This window comes from Marmota monax, unplaced genomic scaffold, assembly GCF_021218885.2.
Source record: "Marmota monax isolate L192 unplaced genomic scaffold, Marmota_monax_Labrador192_F-V1.1 WCK01_AAM20220418_F8-fsc00125, whole genome shotgun sequence".
In the NCBI taxonomy this organism is placed as follows: domain Eukaryota; kingdom Metazoa; phylum Chordata; class Mammalia; order Rodentia; family Sciuridae; genus Marmota; species Marmota monax.
The window spans coordinates 12593844-12610681 of NW_026695235.1; the positions used below are offsets into that span (position 1 = coordinate 12593844).

Genomic DNA, 16838 nt, shown 5'->3' on the forward strand with positions numbered 1-16838 from the left:
GGTCTAACACCAGGCCTACTACTGTGCTGCAAGGCCCCGCCCATCCCACCTGCTCCCCACTAGCAGCTCCAGACAGAGTCCGCAAGGGAGGCCACCTGCCCTCCCATCCCAGACCTCCACGGAGCTTGCCTTGCAGCAGGGGACCCTCGCGGTGGCGCCACACAGCCCAGAAGCCTTGGGCCCTGACCCTGGAGTCTGTCATGTGCCCTTGCCTGGAAGGAGGGTGTTTGCAGACAAGGGAGCAGGTGCAGTTGGCAGGGTGGGCTCTAGCCCAACGTGGCCAGTGTCCTTGTGAAACGGGGACACGCAGATGGACCGGAGAGGGAGAGTGCCGCGGGCACAGAGAGACGAAGTCAGCACCAGGCTCCTGCAGGTGGGCAGCACCAGCAGCTGGGGAGTCTGTGCCCAGCCTCTGTGCTTGCTACAGCAGCCCAAGAAGGGTGCGTTAGGGCAGAGAAGTCCTGCCCAGGTCATCTCTACCCAGAATCCAAGTGAACTCCTCCCTTGGCCCTCTGACCACAGGGTGCAGGGTCCTGGTGGGCAGGGACCCTGGGACCCCACCACCCAGAGGTAGCGTGCCCCCACAGCTGTCACCACAATTGGCAAGAGCCACCTGGGCCCCAAATACGCTCGCTAGAAGCCCCCTGTCCACATGACCTCTGTCCACACGACCTCCGTCCACCTCCACTTTTCTCTCTGAGACTGAAAACAAGTTAGACCCTGAGCCGGGCCGAGTCAGCCACGCAGGAAGCTGGAGCTCAGGGTTGCTGCTCTCCAGGAAGTGGCCCCAGGCCATCAGGAAGGGGAGACGAGGGGCCGGGATGGGACAACACAGGCCAGGGGGGAATAAAACCCAGAGCCCCGGGCCTCGCACCCACACTCACCCACACCCACCCTCCTCCAGCACACCCACCCTCCTCCAGCACACCCACCCCCTCCAGCACACCCACCCTCCTCCAGCACACCCACCCCCTCCAGCACACCCACCCCCTCCAGCACACCCACCATGGCTGCCTCCACCATGTCCGTCTGCTCCAGCTCTTGCCCCGAGTCCTCCTGGCAGGTGGACGACTGCCCAGAGAGCTGCTGCCAGCCCCCCTGCTGCGCCCCCAGCTGCTGCCAGCCGAGCTGCTGTGCCCCAGCCCCCTGCCTGACCCTCCTCTGTACCCCAGTGAGCTGTGTGTCCAGACCCTGCTGCCAATCAGTCTGCACCAGCTCCTGCACCCCCTCCTGCTGCCAGCAGTCTAGCTGCCAGTCTGATTGCTCCAGCTGCTCCCCCTGCCAGCCGTCCTGCTGTGTGTCCCTCTGCTGTAAGCCCGTGTGCTGCAAGCCTGTGTGCTGTGTGCCCGTCTGCTCTGAGGCTTCCTCCTCCTGCTGCCAGCAGTCTAGCTGTGAGCCCTCTTGCTGCTCCTCTTCCCCCTGCCAGCAGTCCTGCTGTGAGCCCTCTTGCTGCTCATCCTCCCCCTGTCAGCCGTCCTGCTGTGTGTCCCTCTGCTGCAAGCCCGTCTGCTGTGTGCCCGTCTGCTCTGGAGCCTCCTCCTCCTGCTGCCAGCAGTCTAGCTGCCAGTCTGACTGCTGCAGCTCCTCCCCCTGCCAGCCGTCCTGCTGCGTGCCCGTCTGCTGCAAGCCCGTCTGCTGCTACAGACCCTCCTCCTGCGTGTCCCTGCTCTGCCGCCCCGTGTGCAGGCCCGCCTGCTGCGTGCCCGCCTCCTCCTGCTGTGCCTCCTCCTGCCAGCCCAGCTGCTGCCGCCCGGCCTCCTGCGTGTCCCTGCTCTGCCGCCCCACCTGCTCCCGCCCGGCCTGCTGTGGTGTCTCCTTGGGCCAGAGGTCCTGCTGCTGACCAGACGTGTCCCCAGGGCCAGCGAGCTCAGGCCCCACTGGGAGGTGACAGCCATATCCTGAATTGCTCCCGTCCTCTGGCTATTTCCTGGTGTCTGCTGGTCCAGCTGCTGCTGAGCTGGACAATATAGAAACACTAAATGTCCATACTCAGCTTTTTGGAGGGCTCCTGGCAAGTCCCTGTCCCCTAGGTGGTCAGCAGTCCCAACCCCTGGCCCTCTGCCCCTTCTCTGGATGCACTTGAGCAAACCGACCCATAACGGCCCTCAACTCTGAACCTGCACTGGCCCCATATGTCCCCACTGCACTCCGGCCTGGGCCCCTGCGCACAGCTCTGCTGTCCCTCAGATCCTCTGAGCTCTCCTGGGCCCGGGGCACGTGGTGCCCGGGGTCTGATTGGACGGGAGAGGGTGGGGCTGGGCTTTCAGCCCTTCGGCGTCTGGTTGGGATCCTCTTGGGGTGTCCCACCCTGTGCCGTATTCACTGGGCTCCGTAGCTTTGCCCTGTGACCTCCCCTCCTTCCACACGGCACCTGTCAAGTCGGGAGCAGGATCTTCTAGGTCTGTTTTTCCAGCGCACCTTCAAAGGCCTCCTGCAAGAGTCCATCTGTGCTGGCCGCGACCCCGCGCACCTGCTGACCTCACTGTGGTGTGGCCCCCCGACTGCTTGGCACCTGGCCAGGGCCGGGCCCTGAGAGTCACCCTGCAGCCCCACTGGGTCTGGTGGGGAGTGGCTTGGCCTGAGCAGACACCAGGTGCCTTCTGCATGTTTTAATAAACGTTTTAAAAATCACACCTGGAACGAGCTGTGTGGGAGCTGCTGGGAAGCCCGGCTCCTTCCCGTGTCTCCAGTGAACTCCAGGCCGAGAGGCAGAGGGGCAGGTGTGGGGCCTGCCCGTCACAGGTGCCCATGCTCATGGGGGCCATGGGGCACAGGATAGAGGAGCCCTGCTCGGAGTGTGTGGGCCGAGCCGAGACAGCCACTCCCGGCCCAGAAGCTCAGGGTGTGCACCAAGCCAGCTCTGGTCGGGGGAGGAGTCTGCTGGGCGGCCCCTGGGGACACTGGACCCCCATTTCCCCTGGGGTTTGGCTGGGCCTCAGCTGGAACCCTCGTATAGCTGTTCCGCTTGCTGAAGCCGTCACCGCACGTGTCACTGAGTGAGCGATCCCACGAGGGAGGCCGTGACTGCAGGCCACTTCCGCCTCCTGTGGAGCTGGCAGGGTCCTGCTGGGAGACCAGGCCGTGGGTGGCCAGGGCAGCAGGAGTCTTGTGGGTTGGGAGGTGGCTGGAGGTCTCCCAGCGGGGAGGAGGCCGACTAGTCTCAGAGTCAGGGAAGGTCAGAACCAGAGGAAGGGGCGGGCCGGCGGCAGAGGGCAGGAGCCCTGCCACCAGGACTGACAGAGGCCACTTGTCCTCACCCAAACACCTGGACAATGGACTGTGTGACTGTCTTCACACAGCGGGAGGCTGTGGGGACCTGGGGTCCCAGAGAAGGGACCCGCTGCAGCCCACCAGGAACCCGCGCAGTGCTCTCCTGAGCTCTGGAAACCGGAGCTCGGGTCCAGGCAGCTGGGAGCGCTGGGTAGCACAGGAGGAGAGGGACCTACCCAGGAAAGTGCCGAGGGTCCCCGGACCCACTGCCAAGTTCCGCGGCTCTCGCGTGGGGCTCGGAGCTCGGGGCCTGGGCAGAGAGCCACCAGCGCCGTGGGAAGGGTTCCCGGAGCAGTGGAGTTCCAGGGACGCTGAGTCCCAGCAGCCAGCAGAGGAGACGCTGAGCACCCGCAGACCCCGGGGAGACCTCCTGGGCACAGGGCTGTGTAAACCCCCCGGGTGAAGGTGACCAACAGGAGGCCGAAGCCACACCTCCCACGGTCACGGATCTGCAGCCAGCGCAGGCGGTCCCTGCAGACGAGCGCGAGGATCCGAGAGGAGCCGGGCTGGAAAGAGCATCAGTGAGAGACACCAAGGGGCCATCGGCTACCGGCAACCGACAGAGAGGGCCATCGGGAGAAAGGGCCAGCGAACAAGAAGAGAGAAGAGAAACTAAGCCAAAGGGCAGGAGGAGGAACAGCAGAGAACGTCACACAGCCGCGGGGGTTGAGGCTACAGACACATGAAACCGCCAGTATTCACCACCAAATGTGATCAAGTTGGTGATCATGCAGAAAACTTGACTCTCTAAGCCAGCCGCTAATCAACACGTCTGCACTGTCCCCCCACATGGGGGCACGCGCACGCTGTCAAGAGCAAAGTGAACCACATCCAAGCCTGGAAACCGGGCTGGTGGCATCCAGGAGGAGGCAAAGAGGCTGTTTTTTGCCACAACAGAAAGAAAGGTTGTTGCAGGAAAATAGTTGTGAAATCACCCAGCGTTTGAAATGAAACAGCACATTTAAAAATAGTGCATGAGCTGGGGCTGGGGTTGTGGCTCAGTGGTAGGGCGCTCGCCTAGCATGCACGAGGCACGGGGTTCCATCCTCATCACTGCAAAAATGTAAAATGAAGATATTGTGTCCACCTAAAGTCTAAGAATAAATATTAAAAAATAAATAAATAAAATGAAGATGATGCATGAGTCCACGAAGAAATCACAATGGAAATGAGCTCAAGTGAGGGGGAACTGAGACATTCTGAACGAAATGAAAATGGGATCACGACATGCGGGAATCTATGGGACACAGCGGCCAGCACCCCAAGGGGACAGCGTGGCTTTCATTGCTGTTAGAAGAAGAGGAGGAACCCTGAGGTCAGTGACTTCTACCTGCAGCAGCAGGACAGGAAGAGGAGCCTAGCCCTGGAGTCACGGGAGGGCATACCAGCCAGGCAGGGTGTGCCTACAGAGAGGGCAAGCTGAGGGGACTGAGCCTGCTCTGGGAAGGTCGACGGGTGGACCGTGCTCTAGTCTCACTGCAAGAAAGAGAAGAAATGAGTCACCAACATCAGAGTCGTGGACAGCACGCAGCACCCTCATGCCCACCCTCAGCCTCTTAGGTAAAATGGGCAAAGACACACATTGTAAAATCTAGCTCAAGAACAAACGGAAAACCTGAATAGCTCTGGACCAATTTGAGGGACTGAATGCATAATTAAAATGCTCACCCCAAAGAAAATGCCCACCCCAAAGTCTTGCCGCCGACACTCAGCATAGGTGGAAGACGTCACACCAACAGCACCTGTGGAGAGCAGGGCTGAGACTGGGGGTCCCTGACTGCCCCACGGCTGTGGCACACCTGCTGCCTACGAATGTCTCTGTGCAAGGGCGCAGGATGTCCAGTTGCTATGGTGACGCCCCACCCCAAGCAGCTCTGTGCGTGAATCTTATCGACCTGATATCAGGCACATAGCTCGGGGAGAGGAATTCTGAGGGGAGAAGACAGCTACGTTGTTTCGCCGCTGCTGCTACTTTGGAGCCCGTGGGCTTCCTGAGTGCCGCAGGAAGCTCAGAGCATTGCAACAGTGAAGCAGCTACAGGATGTCTCAGGCCCTGTGACTTTCTAGTGCACAAAGAGTAATGCTCCACAGCCCTTGCCCCCTGACTGTGAGACCCTAGGTACACCTGCGGGGCCGGCTCTTCAGATGCTGCTTCCCTCTCAGAGCACAGAATCCCATCTGGCCTCAGGTGTCAATCTTCGTATCTGTGTGCGCGTGTGTGTGTGTTTCTTCATCCCCCACCGCCCCTCACCAGTACCTTGGGTTTAGCTGTGCAAGTCCAGCAGGTACCCAAAGGGTTCAGAGAGCAGAACCAGAAGGGAAGCTCCAGCCCCCTGTGTGAGAGTGGCCCAGCCCACACCAGGGGCTGGCGGGCAGCGAGAGAGGGGCAAGTGTAGACACCAGTGTTCTCAGCAAAGCCTCGGCCAGCCAAGTCCCGAGACACGGAAGGGTGAGTGTGAGTCAGGAACGTCAGGTGAGCTTCGCATCCAGAATCAACCCGTGTGTCATGTTAGGAAGTAAAAGGATCAGACCCCATGACTGTGTTGATAGAGGCAAAAGAAGGCTCATTAAACGATGATGATAAGAGCTCCCAGCTGAGGGCACTGGCCGAGCCTGTGATCCCAGTGACTCGGGAGGCCAAGGCAGGAGGATGGCCAGTTCCAGGCCAGCCTCGCAACTTAATGAGACCTTGTCTCAAAATAAAAAAATAAAAAGGGCTGGGATGTGGCTGAGTAGTAGAGCACCCCTGGTTTAATCCCCAAGACTGGATTTTTTCTAAGAGACCAACCCCCAGCAAAGCAGAATTGAAAGGGAGCCTCCGGCCTAAGGAGAGACAGAAAGCTTTCTCCCCAGAATCGGGACCGGGCAACGCTGCTCTGGCCACTGCGTCCAGCATCACGTCCAAGGCCCTTCCCAGCACAGAAGGTCAGGGAAGAGGCGAGAGGCCTGCGTGGGAGAGGAAGGGGAGGGGCCCCATCCACCCTCCACACGATGATGCGGCGAGAGGGTCCCAGGCGCATGCAGAACCCCCTGGATTGAGGAGGGGACCCAGACCACCCCACAAAGCCGTGGTTCCCACGGGTAGCACTCAGCCACTGGACATGAACACGCACTACTGAAACCTACCAAGGAAACCACAGGTTAACTTAGAAGATGCACAGGATCCGTGCGCTCAAGGTGACGGATATCGCTGAAGAGACTGGACCCGCCGGCAAGACAGACCGTGTCCGTGGTGGGAGGCGCAGTTGTGTTAGACGTCAGACTTCCCCACCTCTCCAGATAGCCAAGGCCATCTCAGTCAGAATCCAAGTCAAAATCAGTGCGTTGGCTCTGAACTCTATGGGGAAACACGGGGCACCCAGAATGGTCAGCAACCTCCAGGAGTCGGCACCAATGGAGGACGTGCCTCACTGCATTTCAAGATTCAATTTAAAGCTGCGCTGATCGAGTCAGCATGCGGCAGCGTGAGCGCGGGCTTGGCGCAGAGTGGAGAGCGCTGGGGGCCAGGCCTCAAGAGCAGTGTGCCCGGGTGCTCAAGGGCCGATGGGCGCCCAAGGGCTCTCCACTCTGCAACAGAACAGCAGGAGGCCCTCCACCCGCAAAGTGACCAGGAGGCTGCAGAACAGACGCAGCAGTGGGACCAGGAGACAGAGGGGGGCGTGGGAGGGAACTGGGGGCTTGAGCCAAGCAGGCTTCCAGGAGCATGGAGGGAAAAGGACAGACTGACCGGATCGCCACCAAGGAAACTGGTAAGAGCCAGGCACAGAGGAGCACTCCATAATCTCAGCAGCTCGGGAGGCTGAGGCAGGAGGACAGCAAGTTCAAAACCAGCCTCAGCAACTTAGCGAGGCCCTGAGCAACTCAGTCCTAAATTTAAAAATACCAAAAAAGCCTGGGAGTGTGGCTTAGTAGTTAAGTGCCTCTGAGTTCAATCCCCAGCACCAAAAAGAAACAAGACTCCATTAAGATTAAAAGCTGAGCCACCAGCAGGGAGGAGGTTTGCAGAGTGCACACACACACACACACTCACACACACAGCACACATACACAGCATACACAGCCACACACAGCACACACATGCACACACTCACACACACACATGCACACACACTCACATACACACATGCACACCACTCACACACAATGCACACATAGTGTACACACATACACCCACAGCACACACACACACATGCACACAGACTCACACACAGCACACACACATGTACACATTCACACACACATATACACACACTCTCACACACAGCACATACACACATGCACACACTCACACACATGCACACACTCACACACACTCACAGAATATGTGAAGAACACTGGCACATTAATCATAAGGACACTAACGACCTGATTGAAGAAACCCGGGCAGAAAGTGCGAATCGACTCTCACTGTAGAACACATGGTGTGACAGACAAGAGGGGACACCCCACGCTCAGCCGCTAGGGGACATGGGTGCCGCCATGTGCAAGCCCAGGTGTTGAGGGCACGGGGTGAGGGCCTGGCTCAGCCCTGGCTGAGGGGAGGGAGCACCACGCAGCCCTGGGCGGGCACTGACCCAGGGCACAGGACACCTGTTCCCACGCAACCCAGGCGCGCGGGTCCCTAGAGCGCTCTTGCTCGTCCCTGAGACCTGGAGAAGCCCAGGGGTGGCAGCAGGTGCCTGGGTCCACATTGGGTCCAGGCAACAGAGCCCCACTGGGCAGCTCAGAGGGTCGGCCACAGACGTGCACGACGGGGAGCCGGGAGCCGCCAGGCACAGAGGACACCTGCCTCCTCCTGGTGTCTTTGGAAACAGGTGACAGTGACAGCCCCCAGCAGCACAGCCAAGGGCACTAGGAAAGGGACCCCAGTGCTCCGTCCCAGACCCAGGTGGGCTGCAGGGCGGGCCCCCTTCAAACTCATCCGACTGCCCCTAGAGGACCACTGAGCTCACACTAGCCTGTCCCCCCAAGGCCAATTCCAAACATGAGAGGACGGCAGAGGCCTGGTCAGGGGGTGGAGGGCATCGTGCGCAGCTGGTGGCAGTGGGGCTCCCTCTGTAGGTTCCAGACCAGCCCCTGGGGTGCACGAGGGTCTCCAGAAGGAAGGCCCAATGGAGGCCATAGTGGGCGGGGAGCCCGAGGGGCAGCATGTCGTCTTGGACATGCTGGGGACAGTGCTGTATGAGCAGTGACAGTCCCAGCAGCTGCCACAGCCCCTCAACATACTTCTGCTGGAGAACTCTGGGTACTGGCCAGGTGCCTGTCCACAGTGCCCTCATCTGTTGTCCAATGTTGTCCCGGCAAGAGGAGGGGCTGCTGTCCACAGAATGGCCTGTGCTGCCCTCAGGCAGAGCCCCAGGCTCCCGGGGGACAGAGTGCCACCCCAGCTCAGTAACATGCTGCGGCCACTGAGCAATGACCTCCTGGGAAGATGGCAGCCAGCCCGCTCCCAGCGCACATCTGCCAGGCAGATAGGGCCCTGGGGCAGCTTCCCAGTGGGGGACTCTACAGGGTGGGCTGGCCTGGGGGGGCAGTGTGCGGGGACTGCTCAGGACCCCAGGGCACGTGTGGGGCGAGCAGCTCAGGAGGCCGCAGGCTTGGGGATGGGGCAGGACCCAGCCTTTCTGGCCTGGTGACCACCTCAGAGCAGCCAGACACCATCCCTCATTATCTCCAGCCCAAGTCACCCCTCTTAGGGACACTCCTAGAGCACGACGTCTGCTCCCACCCTGTGTCCACAAGCAGGAGAGGAAGACTTGGGTGATCAGGTGAGTTTATTGAGCCCAAGAGGAGCTGAGAGGGGGAGGACAAGGCAGGTGACCCAGACAGCAGGTGTGACTTGGGGAGGTCAGGTCAGTGCATGGACACAGGGAAGACCTGTCCTGGGCTGTCCAGTCACCTAACCCTGCTCAGGGGCAGACTGTGGATGGTGAGGGGCCCAGCTATGGAGGGACCTGAGCCCACTGGCCCTGGGGACATGGCCGGTCAGCAGCAGGACCTCTGGCCCAAGGAGACACCACAGCAGGCCGGGCGGGAGCAGGTGGGGCGGCAGAGCAGGGACACGCAGGAGGCCGGGCGGCAGCAGCTGGGCTGGCAGGAGGAGGCACAGCAGGAGGAGACGGGCACGCAGCAGGCGGGCCTGCACACGGGGCGGCAGAGCAGGGACACGCAGGAGGAGGGTCTGTAGCAGCAGACGGGCTTGCAGCAGACGGGCACGCAGCAGGACGGCTGGCAGGGGGAGGAGCTGCAGCAGTCAGACTGGCAGCTAGACTGCTGGCAGCAGGAGGAGGAGGCTCCAGAGCAGACGGGCACACAGCACACGGGCTTGCAGCACACGGGCTTGCAGCAGAGGGACACACAGCAGGACGGCTGGCAGGGGGAGCAGCTGCAGCAGTCAGACTGGCAGCTAGACTGCTGGCAGCAGGAGGAGGAGGCTCCAGAGCAGACGGGCACACAGCACACAGGCTTGCAGCAGACAGGCTTGCAGCAGAGGGACACACAGCAGGACGGCTGGCAGGGGGAGGATGAGCAGCAAGAGGGCTCACAGCAGGACTGCTGGCAGGGGGAAGAGGAGCAGCAAGAAGGCTCACAGCTAGACTGCTGGCAGCAGGAGGTGGAAGTCTCAGAGCAGATGGGCACACAGCACACGGGCTTGCAGCACACGGGCTTACAGCAGAGGGACACACAGCAGGACGGCTGGCAGGGGGAGCAGCTGGAGCAGTCAGACTGGCAGCTAGACTGCTGGCAGCAGGAGGGGGTGCAGGAGCTGGTGCAGACTGATTGGCAGCAGGGGCTGGACACACAGCTCACTGGGGTGCAGAGGAGGGTCAGGCGGGGGGCTGGGGCACAGCAGCTGGGCTGGCAGCAGCTGGGGGCGCAGCAGGGGGGCTGGCAGCAGCTCTCTGGGCAGTCGTCCACCTGCCAGGAGCAGTCGGGGCAGGAATCCCAGGAGCCGGGCTGGCAGACGCGGCTGCCATAGCTCAGGTCGCTGGAGCAGACGGACATGGTGGAGGTGGCCATGGTGGGTGTGCTGGAGGGGGTGGGTGGGTGTGCTGGAGGGGGTGGGTGGGTGGGTGTGTGTGAGTGAGTGTGTGGGTGGGTGTGTGGGGGTGGGTGTGAGTGTGAGCAGCCCGGGCTGCGGGGCTTTTATACCCCCCCGCCTGGCCCACAGCTCCCTCTTCCCCGTGGGTGAGGACGCCAGCCCTCGTTAGCTTCCGTGAGCTCGTAAAGGCCCTGGGCCTGCGTGGGCAGCCGACGCCCCCGCACCCTTCCCTGGCCCCGTGGGGGAGGCACAACTGACCAGAGCTTCGAGCAGGGAAGCCCACCGTCCCGTCCCCCTGGCTGGGGGCTGGAGGGCTGGTCGGAGGCTGTGAGGTGGACGTTTCTAGAAGGACTCGGTGCTCCCTGTGCAGGAAGTCCCCGTGCTCTGGTGGGCGGCAGCACTGTCCCCACAGGCCCCACGTTGGGCAGTGCACACCGCAGCCCATCTGACCGCCGGGGCTCAGCCCGGTGTCTGCCTCAGCCTCCCACCTCGGGGCCTTGACCTGGCACACAGCTGTGCGGCTGTGACGCTTGTGACGCCCCGGCCCTCCTCTGCAAAAGAGCCCCATGCAAACAGCAAGGGCAGACTTCGTGTCTCCTGTCCACTTCCTGGGTCGCTGGATGATCCCTTGGGTCCCCAGTTGGACCCCTGAGAACCGAGGTCCCTGACTTCTCAAGTGACAGCCACCAGCCACCAGGTCCTTCTGGTTGTCACTGAGAAATGCGTCAAACCCTTTGCGTTCACCACGGGACCCTCCGTGTGTGGTCAAGGTGCCGCTCACCTCCCCGCCCCCCGCGGCTGCAAAGGCAGGAGCTGAGGAGGGGAGACCCTGCAGCCCTGGGAGGGGTCCCCAGCACACAAGGTGGAGCAGGCCAGTGGCGGGCTGAGGGCCTGCTGGCACCTGGTGCCAGGCCCCGTCTCCCTCCCGGGGGGTGGACCCCTAGGATCCTGGACAGGAAGAAGGAGGTGGGTGCTGGGAGCTCCCTGAGGGCTGCCTCGTCTGCGTCTGCAGGCTGGCCGGCCCCCTGGGGTCCAGGCACTGACAGACGGCATTGGCTGCCCTGGGAGGCCCACCCGTCTGTGACAGCACGGTGTCCCACACACCCCTGCTCAGGACAGCTGGGACAGGGCCTTTGTGGAGCGCATCCACCTCAAGGTTCTGAGGGCCGGGAACTGAGGGTGGAGGGGAGCCCCGGGCGAGGGAGGCCCACGCACTGGGCTGAGGGGCAGCAGAGCCCAGGGGGCGGCGGGTTGGACGGAACCTCCCTGAGCCCTCCGCAGGCCCCGCCCCAACTGCGCTGGGCAGATGTCACGCTGGGCAGGGAGGAAACCGAGAAGCAGAAAGCCACCATGAGCCGCCGGAGCTCGGGAGACGTCACAGCGATGTCTGAGAGGCCACCAGGAATCACAGTCACCAAGAAACAGGGCCAAGGACCCAGACAGTAGGACTGACCCACAGTCAGGAAAACTGAGGGTCACGCATCTTAAGAAAACAGAGGTGACGATGGGGACTTCCAGCATCACACTGAAGTGGGGCAGCATAGGACGCCGTAGCTAGAGAGCGTGACAACCGCACCTGTGAACGGCTGGTGGCCTGATGTCAGGTGACCAGGCGGGAGGGACTGTGAGGGGTGGGGACACGGCCAGATGGAGCTGAGAGGAATCGGGGACGTGACCAAGTGGAGGTGCGGCACTGGGAGAGGACGGGGACCGTCCTGGTGAAGCCTCCCCGCAGCCCTATGTGGACACCGTGGGGCAGCGGCGCGAGGGCCTCACGGTGTGTCTGGCGAAGGCCGAGGGAAGCCCAGAGCCACTGCCCACTGCCCACGAGGGCTCCTGGGGAGAGGAGGTGGCCCCAGCCACACGGCCACTCTCCCGCGTCCTGCCACACTCACAGGAGCCGGGGTGGGTCCCCGTGGGGCCTCCTCAGGGAGCAGGGACGCGGCCTGACCGGGGCTGCGAGCTCCTCGCCTGGACTCCGAGCATGAAAAGCAAGAGGGCCCCGTGCAGCCCAGGCAAGGACGTCCCCTGCCACGCCAGGACAAGGAGGCCGCTGGGCGCGACACCACTCACCCTGTGACACTGGGGGGATACCTAGGTGCACCCACACCAGCACAAGGACAGGGTGCCGCTCAGCGGGAGGGCACCGCTCGGCCTCCACAGGCCCTGGGTTCCGTTTCCAGGAGGGGAAGAATTCACGTGCACACGCGTGTGCCAGGTGTGCGCGGTGTGCGCGTGTCCAGGCCTGAACCACACAGGACGGGGGCACATGGGCAGAGACGGCTGGCAGCGATGGACGTCAGGGACAGGGACAGGCCCAGGTAAGAGCAGCACAGCAGGGAGAGGCGTAAACATGACAGATACGTGACAGACGGTCGGTGGCAGCAGGCCGATGGCGGCTGAGTGGGTGGACCCGCGAGGACCGGGGGCGGCGGAGGAGCCGGCGGGCAGGACCACCAGGGGCTGCTGAGGCTTTCCCCTGACGTTTATTTGCAAGTCGGGTCAGTACTGAGCACTTCTGTGTCCTCTGTGGGTTTGGCAGAGCAGGGAGGACTCGAGGCTCCCGAGAGGCACGCCCCCGCAGGGGACAGGCCACACTGCCCTCCAGTTGAGCTCTCCTCCCGACGAGCGTCCTCCCCACGGTCCCTTTAGTGCTTTTTCCTGCGGTACAAGGGACCTTCCTGTTTGCAATGCCCCGGCCACAAGCCCCCGCCACAAGCCGCAGCACAGCCGATGCCCCAGAGCCAGAGTGACCTACGGGAATACGTGGGCTGAGCCCAGCTACTGTGCTGCTGGCCACGAGACGACCACCAACGAGTCAGCAGCACGGGTTCCACGGGCGTCTTCACAGAGAAACAGTCTCCAGGTTCCAGCTGCTCGCTGAGGGCAATGTGGCCAGAGGTGACAAGGGCACCAGAGGTGGCAAGGACACCGGAGGGCACGCTCTCCCGGCATGCGGCAGGCCTCCTGTCCGTGCTCTGTGGAGCCAGGGACTTGCTTTAAGGTAGCAGCACTGGGGAGCCACCTAGCCCGGGCTGGGAGGCAGGCTTGGAAGGCCAGGTGGGAGAGGCTGGTGGAGGCCACTGGGCAGCCTGGGGGGCAGCGGAGCAGACAGAGAAGGCAGCAGAGGGGCAAAGGGGCAGGCTGTGGCAGCCTGGCACATTGGGCTCTGCAGGTTCAGAACCTGGACCCGCGGCCCAGGAGGCTGCCTGGTGCCCCAGCCGGGAGAGCACAGCCCACCATCCTGGCCTGAGGATGGAGGCCTGCTGCCCTCAGGCACAGGGACAGGATGGACAGGGCCACAGGGAGGAGGCAGGGAGAGGTGGAGGGATGAGGACCTGTGCAGGGCTCAGGGCAGGCTCAGGCTGTCCAGCTCCACACAGCCATGAGGCCCCGGACAGGGCACCAGGCACCCTGGACTCTGGGTGCTCAGTACAGGTGCCAAGCATCCTGCAGTGGTGACGGGCCCTGGGGAGGGGTGTGAACCTCAGGTGACACCTCTGTGCCCAGGCTTCCCTCCAAGGGAGACGAGGCCCTGAGGCTGCTGTCCAGTGGCTGGAGGGTGCCCCAGCAGCCCAGGGTGGCCAGGCTCCTCCCACACACAACACCCCAGCACTCAGTGCTCCCGGAACCCACTCCCGCTCCAGGGGCCCCGACGCTGGCAGGACATTAACGAGCTGGACAGCCTCCCAGGTAAACAAGCATCCCCAATGACAGCCAGGAGCCGGCCCAGCAACCCGGAAGGAGAGGCTGTGGGCTGGGGACCAGAGGGACCGGGCAGGTATAAAAGCCAGAGCCCAGAGCTCCCCACACACACCCACACACTCACCCACACACCCTCCTCCAGCACACCCACCATGGCCGCCTCCACCATGTCCGTCTGCTCCAGCTCTTGCCCCGAGTCCTCCTGGCAGGTGGACGACTGCCCAGAGAGCTGCTGCGAGCCCCCCTGCTGCACCCCCAGCTGCTGCCAGCCCAGCTGCTGCGCCCCAGCCCCCCGCCTGACCCTCCTCTGCACCCCAGTGAGCTGTGTGTCCAGACCCTGCTGCCAATCAGTCTGCACCAGCTCCTGCACCCCCTCCTGCTGCCAGCAGTCTAGCTGCCAGTCTGATTGCTCCAGCTGCTCCCCCTGCCAGCCGTCCTGCTGTGTGTCCCTCTGCTGCAAGCCCGTGTGCTGCAAGCCCGTGTGCTGTGTGCCCGTCTGCTCTGAGGCTTCCTCCTCCTGCTGCCAGCAGTCTAGCTGCCAGTCTGACTGCTGCAGCTCCTCCCCCTGCCAGCCGTCCTGCTGCGTGCCCGTCTGCTGCAAGCCCGTCTGCTACTACAGACCCTCCTCCTGCGTGTCCCTGCTCTGCAGCCCCGTGTGCAGGCCCGCCTGCTGCGTGCCCGCCTCCTCCTGCTGTGCCTCCTCCTGCCAGCCCAGCTGCTGCCGCCCGGCCTCCTGCGTGTCCCTGCTCTGCCGCCCCACCTGCTCCCGCCCGGCCTGCTGTGGTGTCTCCTTGGGCCAGAGGTCCTGCTGCTGAGGGCTCTTCCTGGGCCACCCAGAGTATGGGAGCCCGTTGCCTCCTGCACTCAGGCTTCTGTACTAGTGGCCCTGACAGCTGCCCATGTCCCCCCCTGAGCCTGTGCAGGGGCTGGTGGTCACCTGCCTCCTACTCCTGTTGGTGTAGCTCCATCCCTTAAGGACTGACTGTCCAGTCCCTCCATGGCCATCTCTGCACTACCAGGTGGGCGGCAGCCCCAGCAAGGCCATCCGGCTCCTGCTGGCCGGAAGCCGCCTGTGGCCTAAGGCTCCCCTGCAGCTGGCCGCTCGGCCCTCCCACCCCAGGCCTGCGAAGAGCCCCCGCTGCCCGTGCTGGGTCCGGCTGCTCCCCGGGCTCTGAGCCTCTTCCCCTCTGGCCGTCACTGTGGAAGCCGGTGGGACGCCCCAATAAAGTCTCCCACAACACCCCGTCAGCCGTACTGTCGTTCTCTGAGCGCCTCCTGCTGACCCACAAGGGGCCACCCCCAGGTGCACCCACCCTTGCCCCCCTCAAGGCCCCTCTGTGAAGTCTGCACCACCCCAAGCCTGGTGCCCAGGGACAACCATGCATTCTGGGACACCAAGGGTGTCTCACCTGAGGGCACCTGCCCTGGGCACGGTCCCCCCTTCAAGAGTGACCCCAAATCACCCCACCCCAGTCCAGCAGGCAAGTGCCTCAGGCCCATGCCCAATAAGACCGGACAGGAGAGCCATCCTGGGCTGTTGGCACTGCTGACCCCTGGCTGGCCTCTGAGAACGTGAATTTGGGGAGGGTCCCCGCCTCTCTGCCCCCCTGGCCTGAACCATCCCCACAAATGACCTGGTTGGACGCTTGCTCCCCACTGAGTCTGGCAGCAGAGGGTCTGCGTCTCCAGCGGGCTCACCCAGGGACCACACCCCGCGGGCAGCACAACTCGGGCCGGGAGCTCGGACCCGTGGGGACCCAGCCCAGAGCTCTGTGCGCCAGGCCTGTCCTGCCTGCTCGGCCCCTCGCCTTCCCCTCTAGGACACCGTCTCCCTGTTGGTCCGGCTTCCTGCCGTCACCCAGGGACGTCCGGCAGCAGAGGGACCTCTGACCCTGGACAGGAGGAAGGGCCTCGAGGCCTGGAGCCACTGAGATGCCAGCTCCTGTCAGTACAAGATCCGACACAGACCCCGGTTCAGAATCCACCATGAGGACGTGAAGACAGTTAGTGAACCCAGAGGGGGTCAGCGGCTCACAGAAGCCATAAGCAATTCTTGCCCAACAGTCAAAACAGCCCCAGTGACGGTCAGCCTCACCAAGCTCAGAAAACACAATTAAACGTGGGCTGGACCCAGGGCAGCGGTGGGCACGGCTGCACAGGCCTGTGAGAAAGGCCCACTCCGGGGAAGGTGCTGCCATCTGGGAAGTGCCCTGCCGGGTCCCACGCTCTGGGGCTGCACTCCTAGGAAATCCTCCTGGTGTGCATCCAATGCTTTGCCGGATTCCCCCCTGGACATGGAGAGGCCCAGCCCTTCTGCAGGGGAGAGTGTGTCACCACAGGGAGTGAGTGGGTGGGCGGTTAAGGGGCAGCACCTGGGCAGCCATCCGCTGGGCACATCTCAGCACCAGGTGTCACAGATGGAGACAGAGTGAGGCCTGTTCAAAGGTCACGACACCCACCCAGAGCTCGGTCAACGCCATGGACGTCTGTATGACTATCAGAACAGCCGCGGGTGACCACCCGGCCGGGCAGTGCCCTCCAGGGCTCGGGGCCACAAGGGTGGAGATGGGCAAAGCTGGCTGGCAGGAGCACCCTGCGCAGGGCATCCCGGTTCTGTCTTCCTGTGGCTGAAACGTGGGAACACCATCTAGGGAGGTGCAGGTGCCACGGGAGCCGCAGCCCAGGTCGCCCAGCAGGCTCCTGACCAGGAGCTGGGCGGGGCTCCGGGTTGAGGGGAATGAAATCATTGTGGCTCAGAATTGGGATGAATGGGGTCTGCGCTCAGCAGCTGGGCTGCAGTGGGTCCTGAAGAGGCACAGAG

General features: G+C 63.1%; 3 protein-coding genes across 3 annotated transcripts; 2 read left to right on the top strand and 1 right to left on the bottom strand.

Annotated features, from left to right (window-relative positions):
- Nucleotides 1–1006: 1006 nt before the first annotated feature.
- On the top strand, nt 1007–2613 carry LOC124089070 (keratin-associated protein 10-8-like). Its single transcript, XM_046439008.2, has one exon. It carries the CDS (start codon nt 1007–1009, stop codon nt 1838–1840), a length of 834 nt encoding a protein of 277 aa, XP_046294964.1. The 3' UTR covers nt 1841–2613.
- A 6425-nt stretch (nt 2614–9038) lies between these two features.
- LOC124089060 (keratin-associated protein 10-4-like) lies at nt 9039–10290 on the bottom strand. Its single transcript, XM_046438991.2, has one exon. It carries the CDS (start codon nt 10288–10290, stop codon nt 9256–9258), a length of 1035 nt encoding a protein of 344 aa, XP_046294947.1. The 3' UTR covers nt 9039–9255.
- Nucleotides 10291–10496: 206 nt separating this feature from the next.
- LOC124089072 (keratin-associated protein 10-8-like) lies at nt 10497–15265 on the top strand. The gene is made up of 2 exons (XM_058577302.1): nt 10497–12633; nt 12965–15265. The coding sequence occupies exon 2, from the start codon at nt 14023–14025 to the stop codon at nt 14830–14832; it is 810 nt and encodes a 269-aa protein (XP_058433285.1). The 5' UTR covers nt 10497–12633; nt 12965–14022; the 3' UTR covers nt 14833–15265.
- The last annotated feature ends 1573 nt before the right edge of the window (nt 15266–16838 follow it).

Bases quoted from the DNA above. Each gene is read 5' to 3' on its own strand.
- LOC124089070 (XM_046439008.2), top strand. From the start codon at position 1,007: ATGGCTGCCTCCACCATGTCCGTCTGCTCCAGCTCTTGCCCCGAGTCC.
- LOC124089072 (XM_058577302.1), top strand. From the start codon at position 14,023: ATGACAGCCAGGAGCCGGCCCAGCAACCCGGAAGGAGAGGCTGTGGGC.
- LOC124089060 (XM_046438991.2), bottom strand. From the start codon at position 10,290: ATGGCCACCTCCACCATGTCCGTCTGCTCCAGCGACCTGAGCTATGGC.